General features: G+C 46.9%; 1 protein-coding gene across 1 annotated transcript in view; it reads right to left on the minus strand.

Annotated features, from left to right (window-relative positions):
* The window catches only part of LOC112429924 (SCO-spondin), a 64,936-nt gene that overhangs the window by 31,576 nt on the left and 6,781 nt on the right, over positions 1 to 26,579 (minus strand). The window contains exons 17-70 of the mRNA XM_076888732.1: positions 26,304 to 26,492; positions 25,684 to 25,749; positions 25,444 to 25,599; positions 25,187 to 25,345; positions 24,939 to 25,103; positions 24,661 to 24,852; positions 24,438 to 24,560; positions 24,126 to 24,255; positions 23,645 to 23,770; positions 22,742 to 22,827; positions 21,501 to 21,686; positions 21,235 to 21,405; positions 20,896 to 21,151; positions 20,731 to 20,777; positions 20,437 to 20,607; positions 19,392 to 19,526; positions 18,246 to 18,382; positions 18,068 to 18,162; positions 17,922 to 17,971; positions 17,663 to 17,833; positions 17,234 to 17,404; positions 15,651 to 15,730; positions 15,012 to 15,181; positions 14,849 to 14,895; positions 14,520 to 14,720; positions 13,896 to 14,066; positions 13,587 to 13,787; positions 13,404 to 13,494; positions 13,087 to 13,307; positions 12,856 to 13,002; positions 12,559 to 12,725; positions 12,253 to 12,398; positions 11,388 to 11,608; positions 11,263 to 11,298; positions 10,959 to 11,123; positions 10,564 to 10,770; positions 10,286 to 10,453; positions 10,014 to 10,172; positions 8,904 to 9,141; positions 6,586 to 6,738; positions 6,446 to 6,492; positions 6,187 to 6,357; positions 5,930 to 6,106; positions 4,621 to 4,776; positions 4,421 to 4,548; positions 3,925 to 4,064; positions 3,697 to 3,743; positions 3,416 to 3,619; positions 2,067 to 2,228; positions 1,267 to 1,383; positions 1,019 to 1,157; positions 691 to 887; positions 414 to 584; positions 60 to 187 (exon numbers count right to left, since the gene is read on the minus strand). Coding sequence (XP_076744847.1) covers positions 60 to 187; positions 414 to 584; positions 691 to 887; positions 1,019 to 1,157; positions 1,267 to 1,383; positions 2,067 to 2,228; positions 3,416 to 3,619; positions 3,697 to 3,743; positions 3,925 to 4,064; positions 4,421 to 4,548; positions 4,621 to 4,776; positions 5,930 to 6,106; positions 6,187 to 6,357; positions 6,446 to 6,492; positions 6,586 to 6,738; positions 8,904 to 9,141; positions 10,014 to 10,172; positions 10,286 to 10,453; positions 10,564 to 10,770; positions 10,959 to 11,123; positions 11,263 to 11,298; positions 11,388 to 11,608; positions 12,253 to 12,398; positions 12,559 to 12,725; positions 12,856 to 13,002; positions 13,087 to 13,307; positions 13,404 to 13,494; positions 13,587 to 13,787; positions 13,896 to 14,066; positions 14,520 to 14,720; positions 14,849 to 14,895; positions 15,012 to 15,181; positions 15,651 to 15,730; positions 17,234 to 17,404; positions 17,663 to 17,833; positions 17,922 to 17,971; positions 18,068 to 18,162; positions 18,246 to 18,382; positions 19,392 to 19,526; positions 20,437 to 20,607; positions 20,731 to 20,777; positions 20,896 to 21,151; positions 21,235 to 21,405; positions 21,501 to 21,686; positions 22,742 to 22,827; positions 23,645 to 23,770; positions 24,126 to 24,255; positions 24,438 to 24,560; positions 24,661 to 24,852; positions 24,939 to 25,103; positions 25,187 to 25,345; positions 25,444 to 25,599; positions 25,684 to 25,749; positions 26,304 to 26,492 — 7,955 coding nt within the window. The remainder of the gene's footprint in view (positions 1 to 59; positions 188 to 413; positions 585 to 690; positions 888 to 1,018; positions 1,158 to 1,266; positions 1,384 to 2,066; positions 2,229 to 3,415; positions 3,620 to 3,696; positions 3,744 to 3,924; positions 4,065 to 4,420; positions 4,549 to 4,620; positions 4,777 to 5,929; positions 6,107 to 6,186; positions 6,358 to 6,445; positions 6,493 to 6,585; positions 6,739 to 8,903; positions 9,142 to 10,013; positions 10,173 to 10,285; positions 10,454 to 10,563; positions 10,771 to 10,958; positions 11,124 to 11,262; positions 11,299 to 11,387; positions 11,609 to 12,252; positions 12,399 to 12,558; positions 12,726 to 12,855; positions 13,003 to 13,086; positions 13,308 to 13,403; positions 13,495 to 13,586; positions 13,788 to 13,895; positions 14,067 to 14,519; positions 14,721 to 14,848; positions 14,896 to 15,011; positions 15,182 to 15,650; positions 15,731 to 17,233; positions 17,405 to 17,662; positions 17,834 to 17,921; positions 17,972 to 18,067; positions 18,163 to 18,245; positions 18,383 to 19,391; positions 19,527 to 20,436; positions 20,608 to 20,730; positions 20,778 to 20,895; positions 21,152 to 21,234; positions 21,406 to 21,500; positions 21,687 to 22,741; positions 22,828 to 23,644; positions 23,771 to 24,125; positions 24,256 to 24,437; positions 24,561 to 24,660; positions 24,853 to 24,938; positions 25,104 to 25,186; positions 25,346 to 25,443; positions 25,600 to 25,683; positions 25,750 to 26,303; positions 26,493 to 26,579) is intronic.

Below are 26,579 nucleotides of genomic sequence, written 5' to 3' on the forward strand. Positions count from 1 at the left end.
CACAATCAGTTAGGACTCACATCTGCTGTCCAACCACACACACACACACACACACACACCTGTCCAGGAGGGCATGTGCACCCCGGCGTGCAGGGTCCAGGTAAACACTGAGTGTGTGGCCACAAGTCCTGGCAGGTATACGGACAGGAAGCTGAACAGTCACTGGACACCTGCGTGCCGGGACACTCTGCAGGAACATAAAGCAAATGACCTCACCTGTAACAGGTCGGCGTGCAGACATGTGCGCTGATATATTTACTTCGTATTCACTTTGTTTGTTATGATTAATATAACTGTAAACATCACTCGTTAGGACTTTGATGAGCTGACTGACAACAGTTTCACATCATTTGAACTCAAGGGGTATCTCTCAGTAGACACACAAAGTGCGCAGTGTTGTGTGCTTGTGTTACCGGGCAGGCAGCTGTTGGTGTTACAGACAACGTGCTGTTCAAGTGGCCCGACACAGGCTGTCCCACCGGGCTCTGGCTCTCGAAGGACCGTCTTGTTCCGCAATGACAACCCACCGTCACAGGAGGCGCTGCACTCGCTCCAGGCCGACCACTCACTCAGCAAACAACCCGCTGCAAAGAGAGGCGGCGAGTTAAGCAGAGATTAAGGAGGTAAGGGGACGCCAGACTTGCAGGTAAAATCTCAGGATCTTGGCTGGATATTTTTTCTATGTCCGACCTGGACACGACGGCAGATCACAGATTTCTGTTTGCGTGACTTCGGCACAGGGCGGGCCGCCCTCTGTGTCCTGGCAGCGGCGCGTCCTGGTTCTCCGGCCTCGCTCACATGAAGCTGAGCAGGCGCTCCATGGACTCCAGGGCTCATAAACTGGACAGGGAAGCTTGGAGCACACCACCGTGCCATGCTCACACACACTGCACACGGAGGGGCGTTACGAGAAGTGAGACGGAGCAAAGTTTATGAACTAAACGCTACAAAAATTTGAAAAACTGCTTTATTAATCCCAACTATGACCATACTTCAGCTCACAGAAAGCAGTTCTCACCAGGTGTTACAGTCCACAGTAAACTCCTCTTCAGGGAGGAACTCCAGCGTCCCGTTGCCTGATGGGATACCACAACGACATTCTGTCACTGGCACGCAGCGGCCATCTTGCAACAGCTGTCCTTCTGGACACCGACAACCTGAGGAGACAAAAACCAAAAAAAGAGACGGAAAAGTAAAGAAACACAGAGAAACAATGAATTTCACGTAATGAAAGTCTAATATTAGGAAGATGTTATCCATGGTTACCCGGGTGACAGGCTCCTTGGAGACACTGCACATGCTCCCATAGGTCAGTGCAGCTGCGAGGACACTTGTTGGCACAGCTGTCCTGGGAGGCTCGATCCCTGTCCTCACAGCGCTCACCTGAAAAAGCAAAGAAAACCATGCCTGCGCTGCAAAATGTGACCTGACGTAGAAACAGAGTTCAGCACGGTGGTGGTGGTGTGATGCGTGCGGCTTGTAGCTGTAGCTTTGTGACAGACAGATAATCGTAAGGACAAAGTTTTGTCTTCAGTCTGATTTAGTCTTTTAGTACATCCTGATTTGTTTTATTTCAAACAGCTTCAGAACTAATGGAACTTCCTATAAAATTCTTCTTTTTAAGCTGTAAAGACGTTTGGTTAGAAATTCATTGAATCGGATCATTTTCCTCTGTGTGTCGTTTTATATACGTTTTACTTGTACGTCTGATTTCCTCTCACTTCTTTCCAAGAATGTGCAGAAGTTCCTTCAGCTGCTGAAAAGAAACACTAATGACTTTGCATTAGTTCAAAGTGAAAACACACAAATGTGTTTCTAACAAACCACGCTGACACAAACAACATGATCATCTCTGTCCGGCTCAGCCTCGAAGCCTTCGAGGAAAACATTTTCACTGCGTGTACCAAAACTTCCAACAGCCTTAATTTTTAGGGGCTTTTGCAGTCATCTCCATTCACATATATATCAACAAATTGTGTAACTAATGTTATCTTTGGAACTGAACTTATGAACTACACCACTGATGTTGCCTGTTGGCTTTGCTCTCTTTTTAAGCTCACATGTACCTGGGCAGAGGGCCGTGTTGCATCCTTGGGTCTGGGTCTCTTGGCTCCTACACTGGGGTCCTGCAGGAGAGGCCAGGGGCTGTCTGTAGCGCTGCCTGACTCCACCGCTGCACGGCTCAGCACACGCTGTCCAAGCACTCCACCCACTCCACTGACACACATCTAGGAGAGCAGAGTGACTATCATAACTAACCTAACCTTGGTATTATCCGCATTAACAGACTGACAGTGACAAATACAGAAACTTTAAGTGTTTCGTTTTAGATGATGACGACAGAGCGACAAACACAATGTGTTTATTTGCTGTATCATTTATAAGTAAGAGACACATTTTAGTTTGTTCTTGCTGAGCAGTATTTACTCACTATGACCAAGAACCAGGCTTCAGTTGTTTGACATGCAAATTAAGCTGGGACAGCAGTCATTCAGAGCCATTCGTGTATAAAAAATGGATGGATGACAGAGTTAAATTTGAGCTGAATCATCCTTTGCACGCACATAAAAGCAAAGCTAACCACACATGAGCATTTAACCTGTCCTTTTCTTCTCCTTTGGGGAATAAAGTGAGTCAGAATAGCAGGAAAAGCCCATTTTGCACTGATTAAGGCCTCTTAACTGTCTGCTGATGGCAGCTGTGACTGACACACAGTAAACATTTTCCCTCAGAGACTCCACATGTCAGAATGACATCGCTCTCGTCACTGGATCCAAAACTACATACATTTATTTAATACACTGAAACAGTTTAAAGGTTTGCCTGTTTATGACTTGGACATTATCGGTGTCTGCAGTCGTTTATTCCTCGCTGTGTGTGAGACTCCAACTGTCTTTATTTAGATGAAAAGAATATGCTTTGAAGTGCACGCATTTATTTCAAAACACAATCACCCCCCTTTCCTTTCCAGAGAAAACCGCGCTGCAGTCATTTCATCACCCTCTGACCGACTGTGTAATTCATTTTTTTCTTTGGAGCCGTGCTCGTCGAGCCCTGACTCATTCACCCACTGTTTGCATGCAATCTGTGTCAAACTTTTACTGAGAGGGTCTCAGACAGAGCACAACTGTGGTGCCCACAAACACCCAGACCCTGTGGAGGAGGTGCAGTTTGTGCAGTTTGTTTATGGTGTGAACGTCCTCCAACCTCAATCCGACCCAACTTCCAGGTGCACAGTGCAAGTTTGACCTAAAAGAATCTTGCAAAGGTCAGTATGAGTTTGCAGACAGCAGTAAAATCTCTAACATAACACAGAACATTTACTTTTGCTGCTCTCTCCTCAGTGACATCTGGCCAATAAGACGACTGAATCCTCTGAGACGAAACAAACTCTTGGTGTGAGCATCTTTGTTACCTCTGCAGATGTTAGCATCTGGACATGGCCTCTCCTCTACCAGCAGTCCTGGACACTGGCTCTCCTCCTCTCTAGAGACTGGAAGACCAGAATCCAGGTCCAAACAGGCTCGAAAGCACCTCTGGATCGACACCATCTGCGAGCTGTTGTGCTGCAGCACGCAGGGAGAGCACCGAGTCCAGCCCGACCACTCGCTGAGGACGACTGAAAGAAGGAGAGAAAGAAAGATTCAGGTTCACCGTGTTTACAGAGAACCTCGTTTTATTACTCTGCTCTCTTACCTTCACATTCTCTCATGTCGCACTGCAAACTCCCATCGTGACAAAGACTGGAGGACAGAGAAGTCAACAAAACGGACAATAATAACAACCTGTCACAGCCCAGGCAGTATAAAAGACAAACTGCACACACAAGCTGGGAATCACAAAGAAAGAGCAGAGAGTGACGACAACACTGTGAGAAAACATTCATGTCTCTATCAGCAACAGGGGCTGATAGAGACAACTGACCAGGTACTGCAGCCTATGGTGACCGTGGCCCCCTGTGGGACGGTGACAGGCGTGGGTGGATCTCCTGGAGCTTGGTGCTGCAAGTGGATGCAGCCACATTCCTCTGGAGGAACACAGCTCCCATTATACTGCAGCAGGTCCTGGAAGGAAAAACACACATCTCAGAGGAAAGAAGAAACAGCGCAGCGATCGGATCTGTGTCTTGGTCATAAAGTACAGCACATTTGTCGTGTGTTGTGCTCAAATCACGTGCATTGAGATGCATCAATGTAGAATTCATACTTCAGGCAAACGTGCTGTTTGAAGCAGCTTAAGATCCAAAAACCAAACCAACAAAACGCAGCTGTTAACACGTGTTGCATTATTTGCTAATCATATTTGTTCTTAATGACCAGAAATCAAAGCAAAACCTCCAAAGGCAAAGTGCGTCTTACTGTATCCTACTGGTAGTGTCCAAAAATCATAATTAAACTCAGCAGCGTTCATTAAAACTCACCTGTGGACAGTAACAGCCAGGTGTGCACTCGCTGACACTCAGACACAGATCTTCACGGCCACGCAGTTCACACTGCTTCTCACAGGGAGCGCCACACGACGAGTACACAAACGGGGCTTCGCAGACTTCTAGCAGGAAAACACATGAAGAGGTGTAGGACCAGAGTGCAGCTTAAGCAGCTCTAAGGGTAATGAACTCACCATCACAGCGGCTGAGACCGCATGCCCGGCTCTGCGTTTCCACAGGAGTGCACTGTTGGCCCCTGGTGGGTGAAGAGAGCGCTACACGGTAACGCTGCTGCCTCTGGGACGCACAGGAACACTGAGACCAAACGCTCCACGCTGACATGGGACAGCCTGCCAAAGCAACGAAAACATTCAAGTGCGATTCACGAGCGCTTGATGTCATCTGTGAGTCGCTTCAACACACAGTCGGCTCTTCAGTTAATCGCATACTATGGCATAATTTTAGAAGTCAAATACCTGCCCACCTTCTTCTACACTGGCTTCAAAAAATGAAGCACAATAAAAAGATGAAAGTCAGTGAATCTCAAACAGTCTGGAAGCTTCTCACAGTCTAACACAGGTTTGAATGCGAGGCTCCAAAGCTCTGTGTAGCTCTACTTGTGCTATTTTCTCTCATATTTCACATACTTCACTTCCTGCCCTTGTGTATTTCCTGCCCGCCCTCATTTCTTCTGCCAGATCATCTTTTCCCAATTTGCCCGGTGTTCCAGGATTTGTTGGTAGCATTAGTAATGTTAAGGGTCCGATTTGTTTTCTGTGACACCGATACCCTGTACACTGAGCTCTGTTCACTTAGTAGAGGCTGTACCTACCTGTCCAGCTTCACTCAATAAAACCTGCAATGCACATGTGTGCAACACAGAAATCAGCAGATGGACAAGTGAAGTTAGTTTGACTGATTTAATATTCTCTGTGGCAAACATCTGCAATCTGTGTCCTATTAGCTCCAGCAGTGTGAAACAGACTGGGATCAACCACTAAAACATTTTTTGCATATGTGACTTAACTCTTATTTTGCGCAGCTGTAACTTTACTGCACGGCTTCGTCCTGCGATGTGAGATACAGCTCAGCAGGTTGCATATATGAAATATATTCCTTCAACAGAAAATCTATACCATACTAAGTCACTATGGAGACCTAATAATGCAATGTGACGCTAAAAAACAAAGATCCAATAAACCCTTTAATGTCACTCTGTGGTTCCCCAGTCTAGTCTCTAATGTTGTGTCCCTACATGTACTCTGGTCTGTGCCCATATAGCTCATTACCTAATAATATATTAGAATAACTCTGTGTTCATCAGTAACAGTCACTGCAACTATGTCCAATCGTTTAATGAGCTCAGCTGAAGTTCCTCTAATTACAATGGCTTCTCAGAAATGCTGAAGACACACAGAGCCGTCAGCTGTTCAGAGAGAAACAGCACAAACAGCGATCGTGGCTGTTAGTCTGGCTTCAGTGCTGCCAGCATGACTCTTGTACCTGGACAGGGCTGTTTGTAGCACAGCTGCGTCTCCACGCGGTTCCTCTCAGCCTCGATCTCAGGGGGACACGCCGCATCTCCTCCCTGCTCGCACACACACGCCCTGTGTCGTGATACAGACCCCGCCCCGCACGTCTGGGAGCACGGTGACCAAGGAGACCAAGGGCAAAGGTCATCTGTTGATACAAGAGTAAATGAAATTCCCTTTGATTGGAGAGAATATGTGGCTTTTCTTTCCTTGCCTTAAGATACAGACCCAGGCACGGAGGGGTCTGACAGTCCTGTGTTTCTTTCTCTGGCCCGCTGCAGTGAGAACCATTGTTTCGTGGTGGGGGGTTGATGCAGGCGCGGGTTCGAACATGTGTGCCCCGACCACAAGTCGCTGAGCAGTCAGACCACACCGACCAGGGGGTCCAAGCACCGTCCACTGGAAACAGCACAAAGGATTTTCACAACTTTCTTTGCAAGGACTTCAAACATCTGCGACACTCTTTCACAGAAACACGGCGACGCACCTCTGCAGTCGATGTCTTGGCAGAAAACTCCCTCTGGAGTGCACGTGCTAGAAGAAACACAGGCAGAGCTTCCAGCACAGTATCACTGACATTTCATTTTTGTCATTAACATCCATATCCTCTGTCCTTATCTAACGCACCATTGTTTACATTCTCCTTGGAGCCAGGTGTCACCCACACTGAGCGTCTGGTTGTCAAGGAGACAGAGAGGCGGGCAGGTTCCTGGACTGCAGGGTCTGTGCTGGACCTCCTCAAAGTGGCAACGTGTTCCCTCGGTGTCTGGGGTCAGAGACCTGGCACATAACACGAACAGCAGGTAATCACAGTGGAATACACCGAAAACCAGTTTAATACCACTGCATGTATTTATATCCACAGATACACTGCAGAACCAAAGACAATGAACCAACCATCACGCTCTTTTCACGTTTCATATATTAAGATTCACAGTCAGGGTTCAGAAAATCATCAGCCTTTAGGTGCTCTGAAAACTGCAGCGCAGGATCCAGTCCAGAATAACCTCTACCCCCATGCTGTGAGACTGAAACTCTGGCTCCGCCCCCTAACCTACTAGACTCCATTATTGTTTACATTGCTGACTTACTGTGGTAGCAGGAAGCCTGGATCACTAATCTGTTACTCCGTGACTGCTTTCATATGTGATTTAAAGTGTTAAATGTATCTTATGTTATTTGTAAATTCTAAGATTTGGAATTAGCATTGAGAACTTGCAGTACCATGGAAACGAAGCTATTTAACTATCCATCAGGAAGGTGTCTGATCAGCAGCAAATTCATTCTTTTGAAAGAAATGCTTTCAGCAAGTGACGCTCCGGCTCCCGCAGAGCCCCGATTTTATCTCCTGACACGGACAAAAGACAGACGACAGAGTTAATCGTCACACTGACTCAGACAACTCGAATCAACTTTATCCTTAATTCAGCAATTACAGAAGACAAACACTGGAGTAGAGATGGACCGATCCCATATTACGTATCGGTATCGGTCCGATACTGACGTAAATTACTGGATCGGATATCGGAGAGAAATAAAAAATGTAATCCGATCCATTAAATATCAAAAAAGCACCTCACAAAACTTGCGACACGGCGTAACTCGGCTCATAACCGTAGCACGTCGGAGCAGTGTGGTCAGTGATAGAGCGGCTGTGTGTATTTGTAGCCTCACTACCAAACCAGCATTTCATCTCTGAAGTGATCCCAGAGAGAAGTAAAGCAAGTGTGTAAGTTCATCTCTGAATGTTTGTAAAGCTTAACAAGCGATATATGGAGCGACTGCCTCTCTCTCTCTCTCTGCTGCTGCTACTTCAATCGTGAAACTGATCAGTGATCAGCTGATCGGCTTTTCTGTCGTGAGTCCGTCTCTCTTCTTTATTTTTGGCCCACTTTGCTCCAGCGGCTGAACAACAGCAGCACGTTTAAGCTTGATCAGCTGTTGTTAGAATTTATTTAATATTACTTTCTACACCAGGATCTTTTTCTACGTAGCTGACGCTGGTAACTGTGCAGGGGCGGATCTAGCAAAGTGTAGCCAGGGGGGCCGATAGGGCATGAACAGGGAAAAGGGGGCACAAAGACATACTTTTCTTTCTTATTCTCATTTAAAATGTCGAGCTTTCAATAAATAATTATCTGAATCTTACACCCAAAGTTTTAATCTGGTGTAAAATATATAGAAGTCCATTACTGTATATAGTAACTGTTAAGTCTAATATACTAGTAAGCTATGTACTTTTTCCTTTGGGAAGATACCATCTGTGCAGTCTGCAGTTCTGTAGAAGAAAGATGTTGAATCTATTTTATTATTGTAGAAAAATTATTTATTTCTGTGCATTTTTTCTTTTTTCACACTGCATCATATTAAAGTTGATTACGTTGATTAAGCATCATGAGGTGGAGGGTGGGGGGGAGCTGCTTACTCTTTAAAATACCAGAATAGGGAGGATGGAGCAGGTTTAAGTTTATTAGATTGATCAGTTTTGCTGAACTATGAAATATTTTGTTGTATTTTTTTACATACAGGTTTAACAGAATAGCTTTAGTGTAGTTGTTTTTTTAAACTTGAGTATGAACTTATACAAAAAGCAGCAAGATATTTAAAAAATACAGTTTTATTGATTAAAAAACACTATATCTGATTCATATCGGTATCGGCCGATATCCAAATTGATGATATCGGTATCGGACATAAAAAAGTGGCATCGTGCCATCTCTACACTGGAAACAATATGATAGATTTTCTGATCGTTATGATCTCCGTCTTGTTGTTAAAGAGCGTACCACTTAAAACCTGTTTAAAATCCAGTTTCAGATTTGTAAAAAAAACTTTCCTCCGTCTGGATCCCATTTTAATGTCCAAACACGGACGTGCTCAAACAAGAATTTAACAGTTTACAAAACAAACCATGTCTCCTTCGTCCAGGTCCCAGGAGACCTCACCTGTATCTGGTTCTCTGGCCCTGTCCACAGGAAACACTGCAAGGAGCCCAGCTGGACCAGGAGCTCCAAACACAGGTAGCCTGGCAGCTGTCATTGCTGCAGAGCAGCTGTCCGTCAGAGCAGGTGCAGTTGTTGCAGTCCACCTGATGCGTGCTGCCGGCCACCCAAATCTGCCCCAGTGAGTCCACACAGTCACACTGCCACAGCTGCACACACACCCCGTCCTGCTGCAACTGACCTAAACACACACGTACAAAAGATACGCAAACCACGATTCATGCTAATGAAAAAAAATGAATTCGTTTTAACAAAACAATTCTAGATGCAAATCTCATCACTTGGCAGCAGAATGACGCCTTGCACTGCACAGCTACTCTGAAACATCATCTAAATGAGATGTCATCTTAATGGTCCACAGGGCCATTACAGAATCACCAGTTAAACCTGTTGTTGTTGATTTCTGCCATCATATTTATTGTTGGGGAATTCTCCCAGACTCACTTTAAGATTTTTCCTCGTCTCACTCCAATAATGTCTTTGGAAAAAACTAAATTCTAATACTTGTGTGACGTCGAGCCGGTTAGGTTATTTATCTTTAAAAGATTTAGCCAGTTTTAAACAGTGGAAACAACTCTTACACCTAAATAACCCAACCAAGGTCAATCAAACATCAACAGAATATGACTGGCTGCCTGATAATGCTGTTAAACTGAAGGCCTGTGTTACCTGTTACAGTCCGCTCTGCTTTTGTTTTACCACTGATGAGCCACTCAGTCTGTTCCAATTCAACAGTTTCTAACTGGAGTAAACACCATTTGTAACTGAATTACGTCTCTTAGAAGGTTCTACTGAGAACTGCAGAGAACTTTTACGCTGAGTCAGCTGTGTGCAGATGGATCCCGTGCACATGTTGGGGATTCAGGACTCTAGGAATTTGTATATTCTCAGAACCCCGAATCCTAAAGAAGGCAGAGGAGTTATAACAAACCCATTTCTAGACGCGAAGCTATTCTCTCAGTGGAGAGCACAGAACAGTTTAGGGGTTAAATCAGTGCCAGGAGAGGAACTTTTCGGACAAAGACACGCACATATGAGGTGTGACTTGTGTACCTTGAGGGCAGCGGCAGCCAGGCTGACATTCGCTGTTGGTCTGGCACTCTATGCCCTGCTGGAGGTCTGAGCAGCGCTGTGGACACTGGCTGGCACACATCACAAACTCTTGGCCTGGTGGGCACCCTCTATCATTTGACAATACACAGACAGCAGTTCCTGAGTTTTGCCATGATGCTATCTGCACAGGCTGAACACACACTCCTGTAGATAAACAGCCATATGCTGGAACAATGAGGAGCCAAACGCAGGACGTGGTAGATCAGACTCACCGCACGGTTTGGTGTTGCAAGGTTTCACTTGGTTCTTCTCTCCTGCACACTTCTTTCCACCATTTTTGGGTGGAGGACTAGAGCAGGAGCGAGTGCGTATCGAGCGTCCGCCGCCGCAACGCTTATCACAGCGCGACCACGGACTCCACCGGGACCAGCCTCCATCAACTACACAACATCGAACACAAACGCAGACCAGTAAGTGAAAAATGAAACTCTCTCTTTGGCTTTTTAAATATTCCTTCACTGAAGAGTTTGAACTGATAATTACAGCTGACCTCTGCAGGGTTTGATGTTACAGAAGCGATGCTCCACGTTTCCTCCGAGGATGTCCTCGCACCACGAGCCGTTTGTTCCGGGGCTCAGGAACGTTCGGATCCTCTGCTGCTGACCCACGCCGCAGGACCGCGAGCAAGCGCTCCACTCTGCCCACTTGGTCCACGAACAGTTCCTTCGCACACACTCGGCCTCTACACACACCTCGCCTCAAAACAGAAACACAAAACACATAAGCTTGGTTGACGCTTGTATTCATCAAAGCAAGAACCACACACGCAGCTCCTGCAGTCATATCAACTGAGCACTAACTTGTACTTTATATTATAGTTATATAAGGCAACACAAACTGATTTATTAAATAAATAGAGGCAGGCAGACAGTGGGCGTGGTGTACCTGGACACTGGGGCAAGTTGCATGCCTTCTCTTGGTGAGAGCTTCCAGAACAGGCTGGTGTCACACACTGTCGATGGCGGGACTTCAGGGCCGGGCTGAGAGCGTCGGTGCAGGTCTTTGTGCAAGGACTCCACGGCGACCAGGGAGAGAACCCAGAGTCCTCCTCTGAGGAGATGGAAACGGAAAGATGATGAAATACAGAGAGGATATTTAAGATAAGAAAAGCCTAAACAGCATGCACAAATACAAGAAAATGGCAACCAAAGGAACAGAGTCAAATGAGTGCACAGAAAAGTGAACCTACCCGGTGTGGCTGGTTCTTCTGTTGGAACAACAGTAGCTGGAGGGGAAAAGCAGCTTTTCATGAATCTGACCTTCATCCCTGAAATACACATATTACACGTGTTCTACAGAATCTCTCCAAAGTACCTGGACAGTCAGGGGCCTGGCAGTAGGTCGTTTCCCTCCGTGGCCCCTGGCAGTCTCTCCCTCCACGGGCCGGGGCGGGCTGTGTGCAACCTCTAGAGCGGGTTTTGAGCCCCAAACCACCGCAGGATAGTGAGCAAGGGCTCCAGGGGCCCCAGGAAGACAAAGCACCGTGTACAGCACAGTGCTCCAGAGAACAGTTCCACCTGCCGTGCACACACTCGCTACGGGGAACAAAAGGGGTAGACTGGTGGTGATTTTCCATATAACAGCAGTTTTACACTGTTTTATACGTATGACACAGTTGGCATCGCTCCCACTGTGTCACAACAACAAATGTTTTCCATTTCTTACTCAGTACAGGATTGTAGCTGCGCACCAGTTCAGGTTGTAGCTGTACACTGTGGTAGATGTTCTCAAAGTGGGACCGGTGGACTGTGGACAGGCCAGTTTGACACTGGAAGTCTTTATTACAGGGCCACAGTGCTGGAATGCATCCATCCTGTGCTTTGGCGTTATCTTTGCTAATAAGAAGAAAGGCCTGCCCTGAAGAATGGGCTGTCTGGATATCAGCAGGTTTGTATAAAACCAGCATCAACTGTTCAGAATTAATGACTCAGTCAGATCTGAATGAGGCCATAAAATTTTGCTCTCAACTCAGTCCATCTCAAATGACAACGGTGTCATTCCTGTGATAACGGCTTTGCAGTGATTTCCATGGATACTTCGACGTGTCCACGGTGCAGCCCACCTCTCCCACTTTGATAGCTGCCCCCACCTGAACGGGATGTCACGACTACTTTGGAAGTAGTTATTTAAAATATGTTTTTTTTTAATTGTAATATTATTCCCAAAGTTCTCTGCTTACCAGGCGCTGCAGTCATGGACAAACGTATCTCCAGACTGGAGCTCCATATCCTCTGAGATGTTATGAAACAGCAGGGATGCGACTGGTGTCACAGAGACGCTCTGCAGAGAGGCCAGCAGCTCTTTATCCACCAGACATGGACACTCCTGAAACACACCAAGCACAAACACCCTCTAAAGAGAAGAAACTGCATCAGTTTGAAATGATCTTCTCAGTGGTGCATCACAGCCTGGTTCATGCTCTTCATTTTCTGTGCTGCACTTTTAAAACGTCACATGTCTACTACTGAAGTTACTCTGAACCCACCGACAAGCAGAGTCCACGGTGCTGGTAGGTGTGCACGGGACAGTGGCAGCCTTCCTCGCAGCCGTCAGCGTAGCATCCCTCCCTGCCGCTGACCTGAGCGCAGCTGAAAGGACAACCTTCTCCTCGTTCACACTCCCTGTACAGCCTGCCAGGAGGGCAGCCCACCTCTGCAGAGCGACATGAAGCCCACGCAGCAACAGCAGTTAAAGACACTAATTAAACAGTCCTCCAACTGGAGCAGTGTAAATATAACTTTGCAGCATGGCTACAAATACTGCACAGGAAGCAGACGCTCACCGAGGCAGACGTGGGTGTTGCAGATCTTGCTCTGACGACCGCTGCACGCTGGAAGGCTGCAGAGACGAGAGCGGTACTGCTGCCCTCCACCGCAGCTGACCGAGCACTCGGACCACTGAGACCACGGCAACCACGGGCCCACTGACTCTGGAGACACAATACAGACAGACATCACACATGTAACAATGCAGATGGTAGTGTAAAAAACCTAGATGAGCCCGTCATGACTACCTGTGCACAGGTGCGTGTTGCAGTCTCTCTGCTGCTCAGCATCACCCAGGCAGCCTCTTCCGCCACTCTGCGGAGACGGATTATCACACAGGCGCCTTCTGAACTTGACTCCACCGCCACATGAAAGAGAGCATTCAGTCCAGGCTCCCCATTGGCTCCAGCCACCGTCGACATGGCAGCCGGGGACAGACTGACACTGCAGAACGCCAGCCTCACACGAGCTGAGATTAGGTCGGGAAAAAACATTATGTGGCATTATTTTTTTGCTATTCGAACATTAAGAGTGAATTAAACCAAAATAAGAATCAGCTGCTTACCAGTTTTTGCAGTCACTGATAATTTTCTCTCCTGGATTTGCAAACAGCCAATCAGATCCACCGGGCCATAGCCACGATGCATTGCTTGAATCTGCACAAAAATAGACCGATCACACTGAGTGGAGTAAAATGTTCACAGTCTAACACGCTGATATTTACAAGTTAGCAAAATTAGGATCAAACCATTAGCAGAGCTGTCGTGGTATTTGCAGCGACACTCCTGTCTCACCACACACACTCCGTCCTGCAGCACCGTGTCACCAGGACAACCACAGGTCGCGTTACACTCGGGGGAGTCCAAGCACTCTGTGTCACCATGGAGATCTGAACAGAAGCGAGGACAGGGCTTCCCACAAGGCCATTCTTCCTGGCCTCCACCACAGTCTGAGAACAAGGTTTGAATAGAATTACCATCCACATCGTTTTTTAAAAGTGGAACAGTGTTTATGCAGTTCTACGGTCAAAGTGAATGAAACCCACAGCTATGCTAACCTGAGCAGATGGTGAGATTTTCACTGCAAGGGCGGCTCTGCCTCCCCTCTCCCAGACACGGCAGACCGCCGAATCTAGCAGGAGGACTGTTACACTCTCTGGTCCGAGTTGACGATCCTGTGCATCCATCACACTCTGACCACATGGACCAGGGACTCCACGAGCCATGAACTAAAGACACAGTATGGCAATGAGAAGAAGAAGAGGTACAACTACTCTGATGTAACTGAGAATCTGTAGCTGGAACCAGAAAACCAAAAAGAAAACCGACACAAATTAAAATATTAATATTTGAAAATATTTGAAACGGTCGAGGCTATAAGTAAGAGACAAATGCACAGTGATTAACAACAGTAGCAAAACAAAACTGTAATATCTCAGTGAGAGAGAAAAGTGCAATAACAGTAGGTCATTTTTCAGCATGACACAGAAATCTGTATAAATGCTATAAAATCAAAAATCCTAGCTGACTTCCATCTTGAGTCATTGCATTCACAAGATTTTCAGAAAACGTGACCTCTGACCTCTGACCTTCAGCCCAAAGGCAAGTAGTTTCAGCCACACGCATCCAGAACATTTACAAACTGTGCGAATGTGTCTTTCCATGAGACATTATCATCTCACCTGGACAGAAAGTAACGACAGGGCAGGGCTGCCTGTGGATCTGAACTCCAACCCCACTGTGCAGTTCCTGCTCACCAGAGCACGGCTCTCCTCCGGCCTCTGGCTCAGGACAGCTGCAGCTTCTGTATCGGGTCACCGACTCTGCTCCACAGGTCCTGGAGCAGGGGGTCCACTCTGACCACTCACACCAGCCACCTGACACTAAATTGGATGTAACAACTATCTGTGCTATTTTATACCCACTACAAGACATAGCCATTGTCTACATCGTCCTACATATTAACACTATTAAGATGATCTGACTGAAACTGAAAGCTGGCTTTACTTACCTGGACAAGGGTTTCGAGTACAGTTGAATTTCCCACCTTCGCAGGTGCTAAAGAACAAAGGAACAGAAGGATCTTCAGGTTTCCTTTCTAACTGGTTATCTTTGTGTATCCTAATGTGTTTTACATGTGTTACGTGTGCTTCTTGTGTTTGTATAATTCTGACCAGTTGTTGCATCCATCAATGGCTTCAATGGTGTCTCCAGGTTCCAGTCGTCGTCCGGTGTTAAGGTCCAGGCAGGGACAATCTTCCTTCTCTAAACAGACGGTCCCATTAGCAGACATGACTTTTCCCTCTGTACAGTAGCATCCTGGCTCACAGTGCCACTCACAGTGCTGAGAGAGAGGGGGGGGGGGAATTAGGACTTTTATTAATCCCCAGTAATGAGTGTGAGAATAAGCACATCCACGTCTGACATAAGTCAGAAAAGGGTGGATGTCCACTCTGTGGAACCAGATCAAAGTGGGAGGCTGACAGGTGGATTGGTACCAGTCTGTTAAGGACTTAGTTATCAGTACAATACTGTGGGTAGTGGCTGAAAGGATAAGACTGTAGATACAAGTGGCAGAATGTTTTTTTTCAAAGGCTTAAACAGGAGGAGAACTTTCATGAGGCAGTTCCCACCATGACCCAGGGCATGGTTGATAAATTATTTCACCTCAGCATCACCCTGGAAAACCTGGAGGAGGTGCTGAGGAGAGGGAGGACTGAGCTTGTTTTGATGACACCCTCCAGAACCTGGTTGTGGATAAGAAGCATGAAATACATCGAGTGACAGACAGGAGTCACACTAGTGATACTCACAGTAAGGTCATCACAGGAGCGAGGGCAGGATGGCCCACAGCTGCTGAACACTGTTCCTGGGACCTGGGAACATGGTGCCACTGAAAACACAAGCATACAGGACTTTGGGTTACTTACATAACCCTGGTTCTCAGAGTAGCATGATTGAGATGGCTAATATAGGAAGCATCTCCCTGCGTATTCCTTAGAGGGATGTGTCTCATGCACGACCACGCTGGGCTGATCCAATCACACTTGAGTTTGCATTACTTCACAGTTATTATTTAAGATAAGCACCTCGTCGCCCTTTGACCCAACAAGGTGGGCTGTGAGACATCTCACTCTGAGAACACACGACTTAAAGTTCTCCTAGAGAAACACTTTTGTGTTTATGATGAAGCCTTAGTATGGTAAGATGCTTCAAGGACAACAGATCCTTGTGTTGTAGTTTCTTGGTCTGACCAAATTAGAATTAGCCAGCGGTCTAAATACGTAGGTAAACAAATGCCTTGCTATGACCACTTTGGTGCAACGTACAAAAGCTCTGAGGGCTCAGAGGCGGGCCGCCAAAGGACGTGACACACGCTCTGAAAATCAAACCTCCTCCTGAATTTGTATCTTCTGAGATATTTACTCCACCAAAAGAGCTAACATAGGGCAAAGTCAAAAGTGGGAGGAGGTTATCATGTGCAACACACTTAGGAATGTAGCATGTGGGCTGATGAATGGGGACCATGCAGCTTTTTCACCTGTGGGAACGAAGGAGATTGCCAGGGTAGCATCTTCTTTCTGACCTGCTGACCGACAGGCTACAAGAACTGTCCCAGTGGAGCTGCTGTAGAGTTCGGTCATTCCATGGCCAGCCCACCCTCCCCTCCTGGCCTGGTGGGCTTACGGGGGCTGGCCGGGGCTTGATTTGTTTGGGAATTTTGAACTAAATACATATTCTATCTATGCTGGGAACAGGTGCTGGTGCACACCAGGAACCGTTCATTGTTAGGCTCGGCAGCCTCAGCGTAGAGGATGAAGATTTCTCTGGGGTCTGACCTCATTGTCATCCTCATCCAGTGCCCACATAAACCAACGCCTTCAATCGTGAGCTGGGCATGTTCTAGCCTTAGGCAACACAAGTAAACCTGGTGTGTGTTTCTACTCAGTATATCTCAGGAGGACTGTCTGTGTTAGCTTGTATGCTAACTACAGCAAAGAAGATGTCGGCTGATGTGCATAATCGTAAAAAGAAACCATCTCAGCGTACAGCTAAGTGGTAGAACACCACGGTGCATGGCGAAGACTCAAGGTCAGGATGAAGCCAAGTAACAATGACAGACAAGTTAGCGTTAGCACTCATATCTATGGACAGCTATAATAGCTAGCCTATATTGCAGGTCAAGATATGCTTGAAGCACAAAGAGGCGTTTGAACAATGCCTGCGTCGCAGCCACTTAATGGTACGTGGCTCTGCCCGACATGGTCGTTGCGATCAGCAGACAGGCCAATCCCATAGTGAGCCACTGAGGAATGACAACCCTCAGTAATACAGAATCTACCGCGCTGTACTCAGTGTAGTTAGCAGACAGCACATGCTAGTAATACAAACGCACCTGGACAGTGCTCGGTGTTACAGGATGTGACTTTACTTCCCAGCCCCTCACAGTAATTCCCTTCCCCCTCTGGACTGGGACTGTCACAATTTCTCCTTCTGCTTCGGACCCCCCCACCACAAGACTTGGTACACTCCGTCCAATGACTCCACTGACCCCAGCCACCATCACCTGGAAAAAGCCAACGCATCACATTAAAAAACATGAAGAGAGCAAATAAAGGTTAGTAAGCTGAGCAGATCAACATAAATACAAGAACCCCTTCAAAACTTTAAAGTGCCAGTGTGGACACTTTACTGTGAGTTTACTGCATCCTACTGTACGACAGGGAGGCGTCACTTTCCTAGTAACTGATTCAAAGCCAGACAAATTAAACTTCACGTTTGCTCAGACTATTAGTCAATGCACAGGGACAGAAAAGTAACCCACGGTCACACGGGGCGATGATGCAGACTTGGTCCTCATGGTGAGGGCCCGTACAAGGCAGGCCACTGCCAGAGGGCCGGGGGCTGGAGCAGAACCGGTACCGAGACTGAAGGCCTGCTCCACAAGACACCGAACAATGACCCCAGGGAGTCCATGCTGACCACTGGCCATCAACTGTTTGGTTTGTGCGGTAAAATCAGGCAAAATCAGTGTAAATCACGTTATAAAAGACGAAAGACATCATCGCACTGTAAATACATACCATTGCAGCTAAAACGGGAACAGGTCACCAGCCTTCCTCCTTCACAGGTACTGAAATATTTGACACACATTTGTGTTTAATCCACTTTATATCTCCACAGTTTGTCACGGCTCATATATCTGCTGAAGCAAGCCAGCTTTACTTACCAGTTACTGCAGTCTAAGGGCACGGTGTCTCCCGGGTTGTACTGCTCTCCGCCTACATCACAGCGACAGTCAGACTCGCTCACACACACACCGTCCTGGGAACGTAGGAGCCCGTGAGCAAAGAGGTCGTACCCAAACCATCTGTTTATGTGTGTGTGTATTCCTGTCACCCATTCACCTGCTGGACAGTCCCTTGTGGACACCGGCATCCCGGAGTACAGTTCCTGCTGAGATCCAATGTGAGGTCCATGCACGACACTGCTCCCATCATACACTGCATCCACTCCTGGCCCGGAGGACACTTCTTCCCTTCATCTAGCACAGCAACAGAGTCAGAGAAAAGACCAGTAAAAACCCCTACAGCATAACCAAAAACACCAGTTTGAAGGGATGAAAAGTGGGCGAAACGGTGAGCGTATGAATTAGAATGTAACTGTCATAATATCTGAGTTTTAACACAACAGCCATGGAAATTCAACCCATGAGCGATGTGACTCAGGGCTCTGTTACCAAACTGTATCAGCACCAACAGATAAAAGGAAACGCCATACAGTGCCACGACACAGTATTTAGCCCTTTCTGATGTCTCAGATGTTGCATATTTGTGACAAATAATTCAGAACGATTTTAAAGTTAGGCAAAGATCTCCTGAGTAAATACGAAACGGACGCCTTGGCAGCTGGGTTTGGATGGCTCTGAAATAATCATTTAAATACTGCATTTTCTATTTCCTCTGGTATGTCCAATACTGAATGAAATTTAAACATTTAAGTGTCACAAATATGCAAAAACTTAAGAAATGAAGAAGAGGTTAAATGCTTTTGCACTGTGTGCCATGCTGCCATACTAGACATAAGTTACAATAAAGTTTAAACAAGTCATCAGATTGTAGCAACTCAAATCACACGAGTCACAAACTCGAGAAACACCTGCAAGTGACTCGTGCTAACTCTGTGGGTTTGTTGTGGGAAGTGGACCTCGCTCGGTTCTTGTGAGAAGTAGCTGCAGAAAGGTGAACGATGTCAGCAGTAGTGACTTCTGCTTGTGAATAAACAAAGACCAAACAAAGTGTGCAAATAGGCTGAGACTGTAGGATTGTAGCTACTCAGAGTGAGTCTAACCATGACTGTGTGATGTAATGGAAAGCAGCTGCATCACTGTCTGTATGGTAAATGCACTGTATCGGATCTCAAGGGAGAGTGAGAACAGCTGAGAAGATCACCGGAGCCTCTCTTCCTCCATCACAGACACTTGTTGCAGCCGCTGCATCCACACAGACACCAGCGTTGTGTTATTATTATGATGTAGGCTGTTCCTGTGTTACCACAAGGCTGCAGGTTGCAGGTGCTGAACTGCTGCGTGGTGCCGTGAATCCGTATGGGTCCGCGGGTTCGAGTCCTGTATCCTCCTCCACACGTCACTGAACACTCTGACCATGGACTCCACGGCTCCTTTAAACCTTCAGACGAATCACAGCTTAAAGTTTTTCATCTTAAAAGGTTTCATTTCAGTTTTTTTTTCAAATTTTAGAACATATACATTATTGGTCAAACGTTTCAGAACACCACAATTTTTCCAGCTTTTTATTGAAAATGATGCAGTTTGATGTCTGATTGCACTGTGAAATGAAAGCATGGATCCTGCATGTTGATCCATCAGTCAATGATACCTTCTTCCAGTCTTCAGTAGTCCAGTGGCAGTGTTTCATGGCCCAGGCAAGCCTCTTTGTCTTATTCTGACGTCTGGCTTTCTTGCTGCAACTCGTCCTGTCAAACCTGCAGCTCAAAGTCTTCTCTTTCTTACTACGACCACTATTAAGCTGCTTGAAACTTGTCCTCTGGCTCACTCGTGTCTTTGTCTGCAGATCTCTTCCTGTCAGCTTCTGAGCCTTTGATGCTGAAGGAAACTGGACTCACTGACATCTTGACTTTCTTTGCAGTCTCTCTGTAGCACAGACCTGCATTTATAAGTGTTATGTTGGTCTGTCTCTCTTCCATTGTTAATCACCGTTTTCTTACCATTTCTGTAGCAACACTCTACTTTCTGCAGTACAATACTGTTCAGCTGATGCTGCTCAGCTTTCAAGGCCTGCTCAGCCTCCACTGCTGCAGAGCAGCTTTAAACTGTTAACCATGCTGTGTTCCCTGAAAAAGGCCTCTTTGTATAATTTTAACTTGTACGTTATTTTCCAGTTTTGGGTAACCTTACCTTTTTCTTTTACCTCTGGCAGTTCAACACTTACCTTTGTAGCATTTCAAGCTGTTCATTGGACTTGGATGACTTGAATTGTAATGAATAACTGAAAAATCGGGCTGTTCTAAACCTTTTGACCACTAGTGTATATTTTCTTCTAATTCAGTCGTTCTCACCGAAGCAGGGCTCAATGCTGCAGGTATCAATCCCAACCCTGTCTCCTTTGCAGGGACGACCACCGAACGCAGGAGGAGGATCGGTTCCTGAACGATACCTCCTCCTCACACCAACGTCACACGTCCGGCTGCAGGCACTCCACTGTGTCCAGCTGCTCCAGCCACAGTCCACTGAGAAACACAGACGCACACACGAGAGACGACAAAGGAAAATAAAGTGGCAGACACAAACCATTAAGCAAGAAAACACAGAGACAGAGGGAGACAGCAACAGCACGTTTCTTTTTCACTCACCGGGGCAGGGAGCTGTCCCACACTGCATTTCTCCATCGGTGCATGTGCTGTTTGACACACAGTGTAAGGACAAGTGATTTCACACATAGATTACTGTATTTATGGAAGGTTAGAGCTACAGTTTGATCTTCCTCTTTAATGCGATGCACGAGTAAAGAGAGGTACCAGTTATTACAGGCATCAACAGGCAGGGTGGCGCCAGCTGGGTACATCTCCCCCTGGTGGTAACACGGGCACTGTGCCAGGGGCACGCAGCTGCTGTTGAGCAGGTAGAAGCCTGGGGCGCAGTAGCAGCCGTCGTAACAGGTGGTGGCACACTGTACCTCTGTGGAGGTCATGTCCAAGCACACCCGTGGACACGCGCCCCCTTGAGCCTCGCACTCTCGTACCGTCATATACGTCATGCCCTCTGGACACACGCCTGCGAGGACAGGAGTGCAACAAGACTTGTACGTGATATTCAGCGGACGGGGTGGCGAAACGTAACAGGGACAAACACGGTACCTGAGCAGGGCTGAGAGTTGCAGTCGCGTGTCTGAATGTGAGGCCCAGAACAGCTTTTACCTCCATGCTGTGGTGTGGGGGAATTACACAACCGCTCTCTTGTCTGGACACCAGAGTCACACCTGGACGAACACTGAGACCAGGCCGACCAGGCTGACCAGCCACCGGGCACTAGAAGAACACATCAGCTTTACGGCCTTTCATTTTTCTCTTTTTCCAGGAATGATGCCATCTATCCTGTCTTTGTGTGTCTACATGTGTCATACCCGGGCAGTGCTCAGTGTTGCACGGCTCCTGCTCCTCACTGTCTCCATCGCAGGCGGGCTGCGTGTGGTTAAACGGCGTGCAGCTGCGGAATCGTCGCCTCACCCCCACATCATCTACGTGGTTGAAACACGTTTTACTGCACTCTGACCAGCCGGTCCACTTACTCCATGTCCCACCTGGTAGCGCTGCACAACAAGAGGAGGGAAAGTAATGTAATGGACTCATTCAGTGCTTTCCACTGCACCTGAGTAGAGGTCACTTTCTATCACAGCCACACTATGATGGATGCATCACAGAGCAGCCTGGGGTTACTAAGTTGCCCAAGGACATTTGCATGCAGACTGGAGCAGCCAGGGATTAAAAGCATCAACTTTCCAATTAGTAGATGACCTGCACTCCCTCCTGAGCTGCAGGATTACATCACCTTTAGCATTGTGTTGCTCAAACTTTGTACATGTAGCACAGAACAGATTTACACACGTGTGGACAGAACAGCGATGCTTGATTTGAACTCGTCTAACTTACACAAGAACAACTTAAACTTCTGTGCAAAAGAAATTTGAGCTCTTAGCTGTATTCTCTCATAAAAACCCAAAACACAACAATAATCACCGTAACATGCTGTGTGTCGGACGTGTCAATAGATCAATATTTATTTCTATTGCACATTTAAAAAGGACAGTGTTCAGCAAAGTGCTTCACACAAGGCAGCAAAGCGGATTACAACAAATGTGACAGCACAACTGCAGACTGGGAGGAAGTCCAAACTAATTCAAAAGCTGGATGGAACAGGTGAGTTTTTAAGCGTGATTTAAATGATTGAATGGATTCTGACATGCGCACATCGATTGGAAGATGATTCCAGAGTTTAGGTGCAGCAATTGCAAACGCTCGGTGCCTCCTGTCTTTCGTCGGGGCCTTGGTTGCAGTAAGATCAGTTGGTTAGAGGATCTGAGCGCTCTCTTGGGGCTATGCACGTCGAGAAGGTCTGTTAGGTAACTGGGCGCCAAGGTATTTAAAATGTTAAAAGTATACAGAAGGATTTTAAACACGATACGGTATTTAACAGGGAGCCAGTGTAGATTGCCTAGAACTGGGGTGATGTGCTCATGCCTTCTGGTGCCAGTTAAGAGGCGTGCTGTGGCATTTTGAACTAACTGAAAAACGCTGGAGGAGGCCCATGTACAGAGAATTGCAATAGTCTAGTCTAGAAGTAGTAAAGGCTGTGAGTGTAATATACCAGGGAAGCATGTGCTGGAGCAGCTCTGAGCCTCAGACGAGTCTCCTGGACAGGGCTGACCTCTGACTGCTCCTGCTGGAAGAGACCTGAGGACACAGAGCATAATCACTCCTCACAATCTATTTAAAGTATGCGAGGAAACAAACATCCAAACAGTAAGTGATACAGAAATGATAAATTATACATATAAGCATTTACAACCAACAAACTGAACACTGGTAATGTGTTTCACATCAGAAATATACGGTATGATCCCAGAAGCAGGCGGTTAGTGTTACACAGTGTCGAAACATGAAAGGAAGGCTTTTTAATCAGAGGACAGCATCAAGTCAGTTAAACTTGTGGGCCATTGATGTGTCAGGTAAGTAGCAGAGGGGTTGTTGTTTCAGCTGCTTTGCTGTGATAATGAAACCAACAACTCCTCCAAACAGGAGTGGTTTCCCTCCTGATCTTTGTTGACTGATTTTTCAGTGGCTTTGTGCTCAGAGAGGATCAGTGTCACCACTGGTGGCGTGAGGGAAACCTTCATGAAGTTAGCCTGGAGGTTGACGTCCTTTAGTGGGCCCTGTGCTCACTGCCCAACACTTCGTAACCCGACATAGATCATCAGAATTGGCGCCCTGTGCTTTTCAGCTTCACCTTCTTCATTGTTTGCTGACTGTAACATCGTTCAGCGTGATCAGTTTGGTGGTGGGTCAGTGAACGATATCCACAGAGGGACACACAGACGTCTACATGCTAGCAAACGGCCATTAAGTACCAGGATGCTTGGACCCACTGTTAGTGGATCCTGGGTTCCTCCTGGTGCTCAGCGATGCCCGTCCTCATGAGGCAAGAGTTTGCAGGCAGGTCCTGGGACAGACTGAGCTGCTTTAAAGCATATATTAAACTAAACAAGCTTACCTGTAACGTTGTTGTAGCCCCAGACCACAGGTTACATCACAAGGTGACCATGACGACCAGGCTGACCAGTGACAGGTTGCAACACAGCTGGATCTGTCACATGTCACTTGCCCATCTCTGCACTTACTGTAAGAATAAGCAATTTGATCGAGAATACATAAAGTATTTTTAAACATGAGCTAAAAAGGTTGATTATTAATCAGTTTGTTTGTTGTTGCATTTATAGGTGGCTGAAAATTAGCTGCGGCTAACTGTGTATTGATGTACACTGTCCCTGTTAAAAATAAATAAAACAATCAGATGTGAGCAATTCCTCACAAACCAGTGCAAACGATGCTGCCAGTGCTGCTCATTATGATTCTCACTATTTTATTACAAACACAAACAAATCCATAATTCAACAGAAACCTGAATTTGGACTGATGTGTTTATTTAGTATCATCTTTTGTTCCAGGCACAAAGAGCTGAGCGTGGGTCTTACCACGTGGTACACTGGTCCCTGGGGACCACCTGTCCCGGATGCAGTGTTTGGCCATCCCAGTGACAGACGCACTGGCTCGAATTCACACATCGTCCCTGTTGAAGGTACAGCCCGTAGGGACAACGACAGCCTGGAGAAAGACATCATTCATGCCTTAATCACTGTGTCAGCTACATTTGGATAAATCTTGCACAATAACACATAATTAATGTTCAGAACCTCTGTGCTCAAAGGCTAGAAGACCACTGAAATTTCTTTGCGCACTGTGCAAAGCCAACGCTGGCCTCGAGTCAAATCTACTGTGCATCCTACCCGAAATGCACTCAGCAGTGCAGTTTCTGTCCAGGCTGAGATGTGAGCAAGTAGGAGGACAGGGATCGACTCTCCCGGCCTGACAGTCTTCCTCTGTTACCACCACCATGCCACGGACACAACCTGTCATTTAAATAACAGTGCAGACATTTCAAATGCTTTTATTGTTTCAAGCAGGTGATCAGAAGATCCGGTCATTTCAGGCTGGTTGCATCTCAATGACCTGTCTGTATGTCCGTGTCTTTGGTGCAGGGCTGGCTGTTGCAGCTCTGGCTCTGCCTGGTCATCCCCTCGCAGTCCCCTCCACCGTTCTTAGGGGGCGGCGCCGAGCAGGTCCGGTTCCTCTGCCTGACTCCTCCTCCACAGCGGGCGTCACATTCCGACCACTCTGTCCACTCTGACCAGTGACCATTAACTACAACAGGAGAAAGGCTGCCGTTGCATTAACTATTACTGGATAATAGGCAAACACGCGTCTCATTATGGAGGTCGAAGGCAGACCTGGACACGCTTGAGGAAAGCAGGCTCGACTGTCAAATGGATCCCCGCTACAAGCTCCTCCGGGCAGAGCTTCCCTTAACATGTCCCTCTGCCGGAACAAGGAGCCAAGACCACATGACACACTGCAGGCGCTCCACGCTGTCCACGGGGACATGACGCAGTCCACTGGAAGAAAAGAGACCAGAGGGAACCTTAAAAATATTCACTGTTGGGTCACATCACCACTGTAAGGTGCACGTGTGGCCTACCACAGTCTTTTTCATCAGATCCATCTACGCAGTCCTTCTGCAGATCACACCTGCGGTCCAGGTGAACACACTCCCCACTGTCACAGGAGAACTGCTTGGGAGAGCACGGGCTGGGCACCGTGGGCCGCTGCGGAGTCACCGCCGGCCTGGCTGTGGTGCCTGACACAGTCGATAAAAATGAAAAACATTTAGTGAATATGGATGTATAACTCCTCCAACTCTACGTCCACGGTGTTTGTAAAGTTACTCATGCGCACCACAGTGCTGCTCGTCTGACCCGTCCAAACAGTGCCGTATCCCATCGCACACTTGTGCTGAGTCGACACAACCAAACGATCCGCACGCAAACTGGCCCTGCACGCAAATCACTCTGGGTGAGCCGGTATCACGCGGGCTGGTGGTGATCACTGGGGCTGGCAGTCAGTAGAGCACAGAGGTTACAGTCTCTTGTAAAGAGACGCGGTTTTAGCATAAATGCTAACAGCATAGCTTCCAACCTTTTGTGGATCGAAGACCGGGCGTACCGGAGTCGAACCGCGTGCTGAGATGCAGCCCAGGATGACCTGCAGTGACCTCTGAGGTTAAATGTAGTTCAAGTTCAAATTTATTTATATAGATATAAAAACAACAAGTTTTGACCAAAGTACTGTACAATAAAATGGACAAAGCAGAAGACATAAAAGAAAAATAGAACAGTGTTTTAGAAGAGAATAAAAAGAATAATGGTAACAAACTCATGATGAAGCAAAAGCCAGAGAATAAAAATGGGTCTTTAGACGGATTTTAAAAGTATCCAGTGTTGGGCAGGATCTGATATGCAATGGCAATGTTACAGCAAACGCCCGGTCTCCTCTGTGTTCTAGTCTGGACCTTGGGACAACCAAAAGCATTTGGTCTGCAGACCTCAAGGATCTTGGGGGAGAATACGAGGTTAGGAGATCAGCTAGTTCATGCAATGTCTTAAAAACAAGCGTTAAGATCTTAGAGTCAATTCGAAAGCTGAATTTGGAAAAGATTTAATTCTCGATTCCTCTCACTTCTCTCCTACATTACCTGCAGGATCTCATCCACTGCTGCATCATCGGTCACACAGCAGCACATGTAGACTCGCACTTACCAGCAGTTGTGATCTTCTGTGATCGAGTAGGTTCTGTGACTCCTGATGTTGGCACTCCAGGAAGTCCGCCCTGAGACCTGGTGGTATGTAGGCCTGGGGCACCTGTTGTGTGGTCACCATGGATAGCTGGTCTCCCTGTAGAGCTGGTCTGGTTTTGCAGACCTGGAAAGCCTCTTGTTGGAGCTGTACCTAAAAACGATGAAGAAAATAAGACCACATGAGCTAAACTGACAATGAGAAATGAGAAAGTGAAAGTGAGCGTGGGTGCAGGAAGGG

Source organism: Maylandia zebra, linkage group LG9, assembly GCF_041146795.1.
Source record: "Maylandia zebra isolate NMK-2024a linkage group LG9, Mzebra_GT3a, whole genome shotgun sequence".
In the NCBI taxonomy this organism is placed as follows: domain Eukaryota; kingdom Metazoa; phylum Chordata; class Actinopteri; order Cichliformes; family Cichlidae; genus Maylandia; species Maylandia zebra.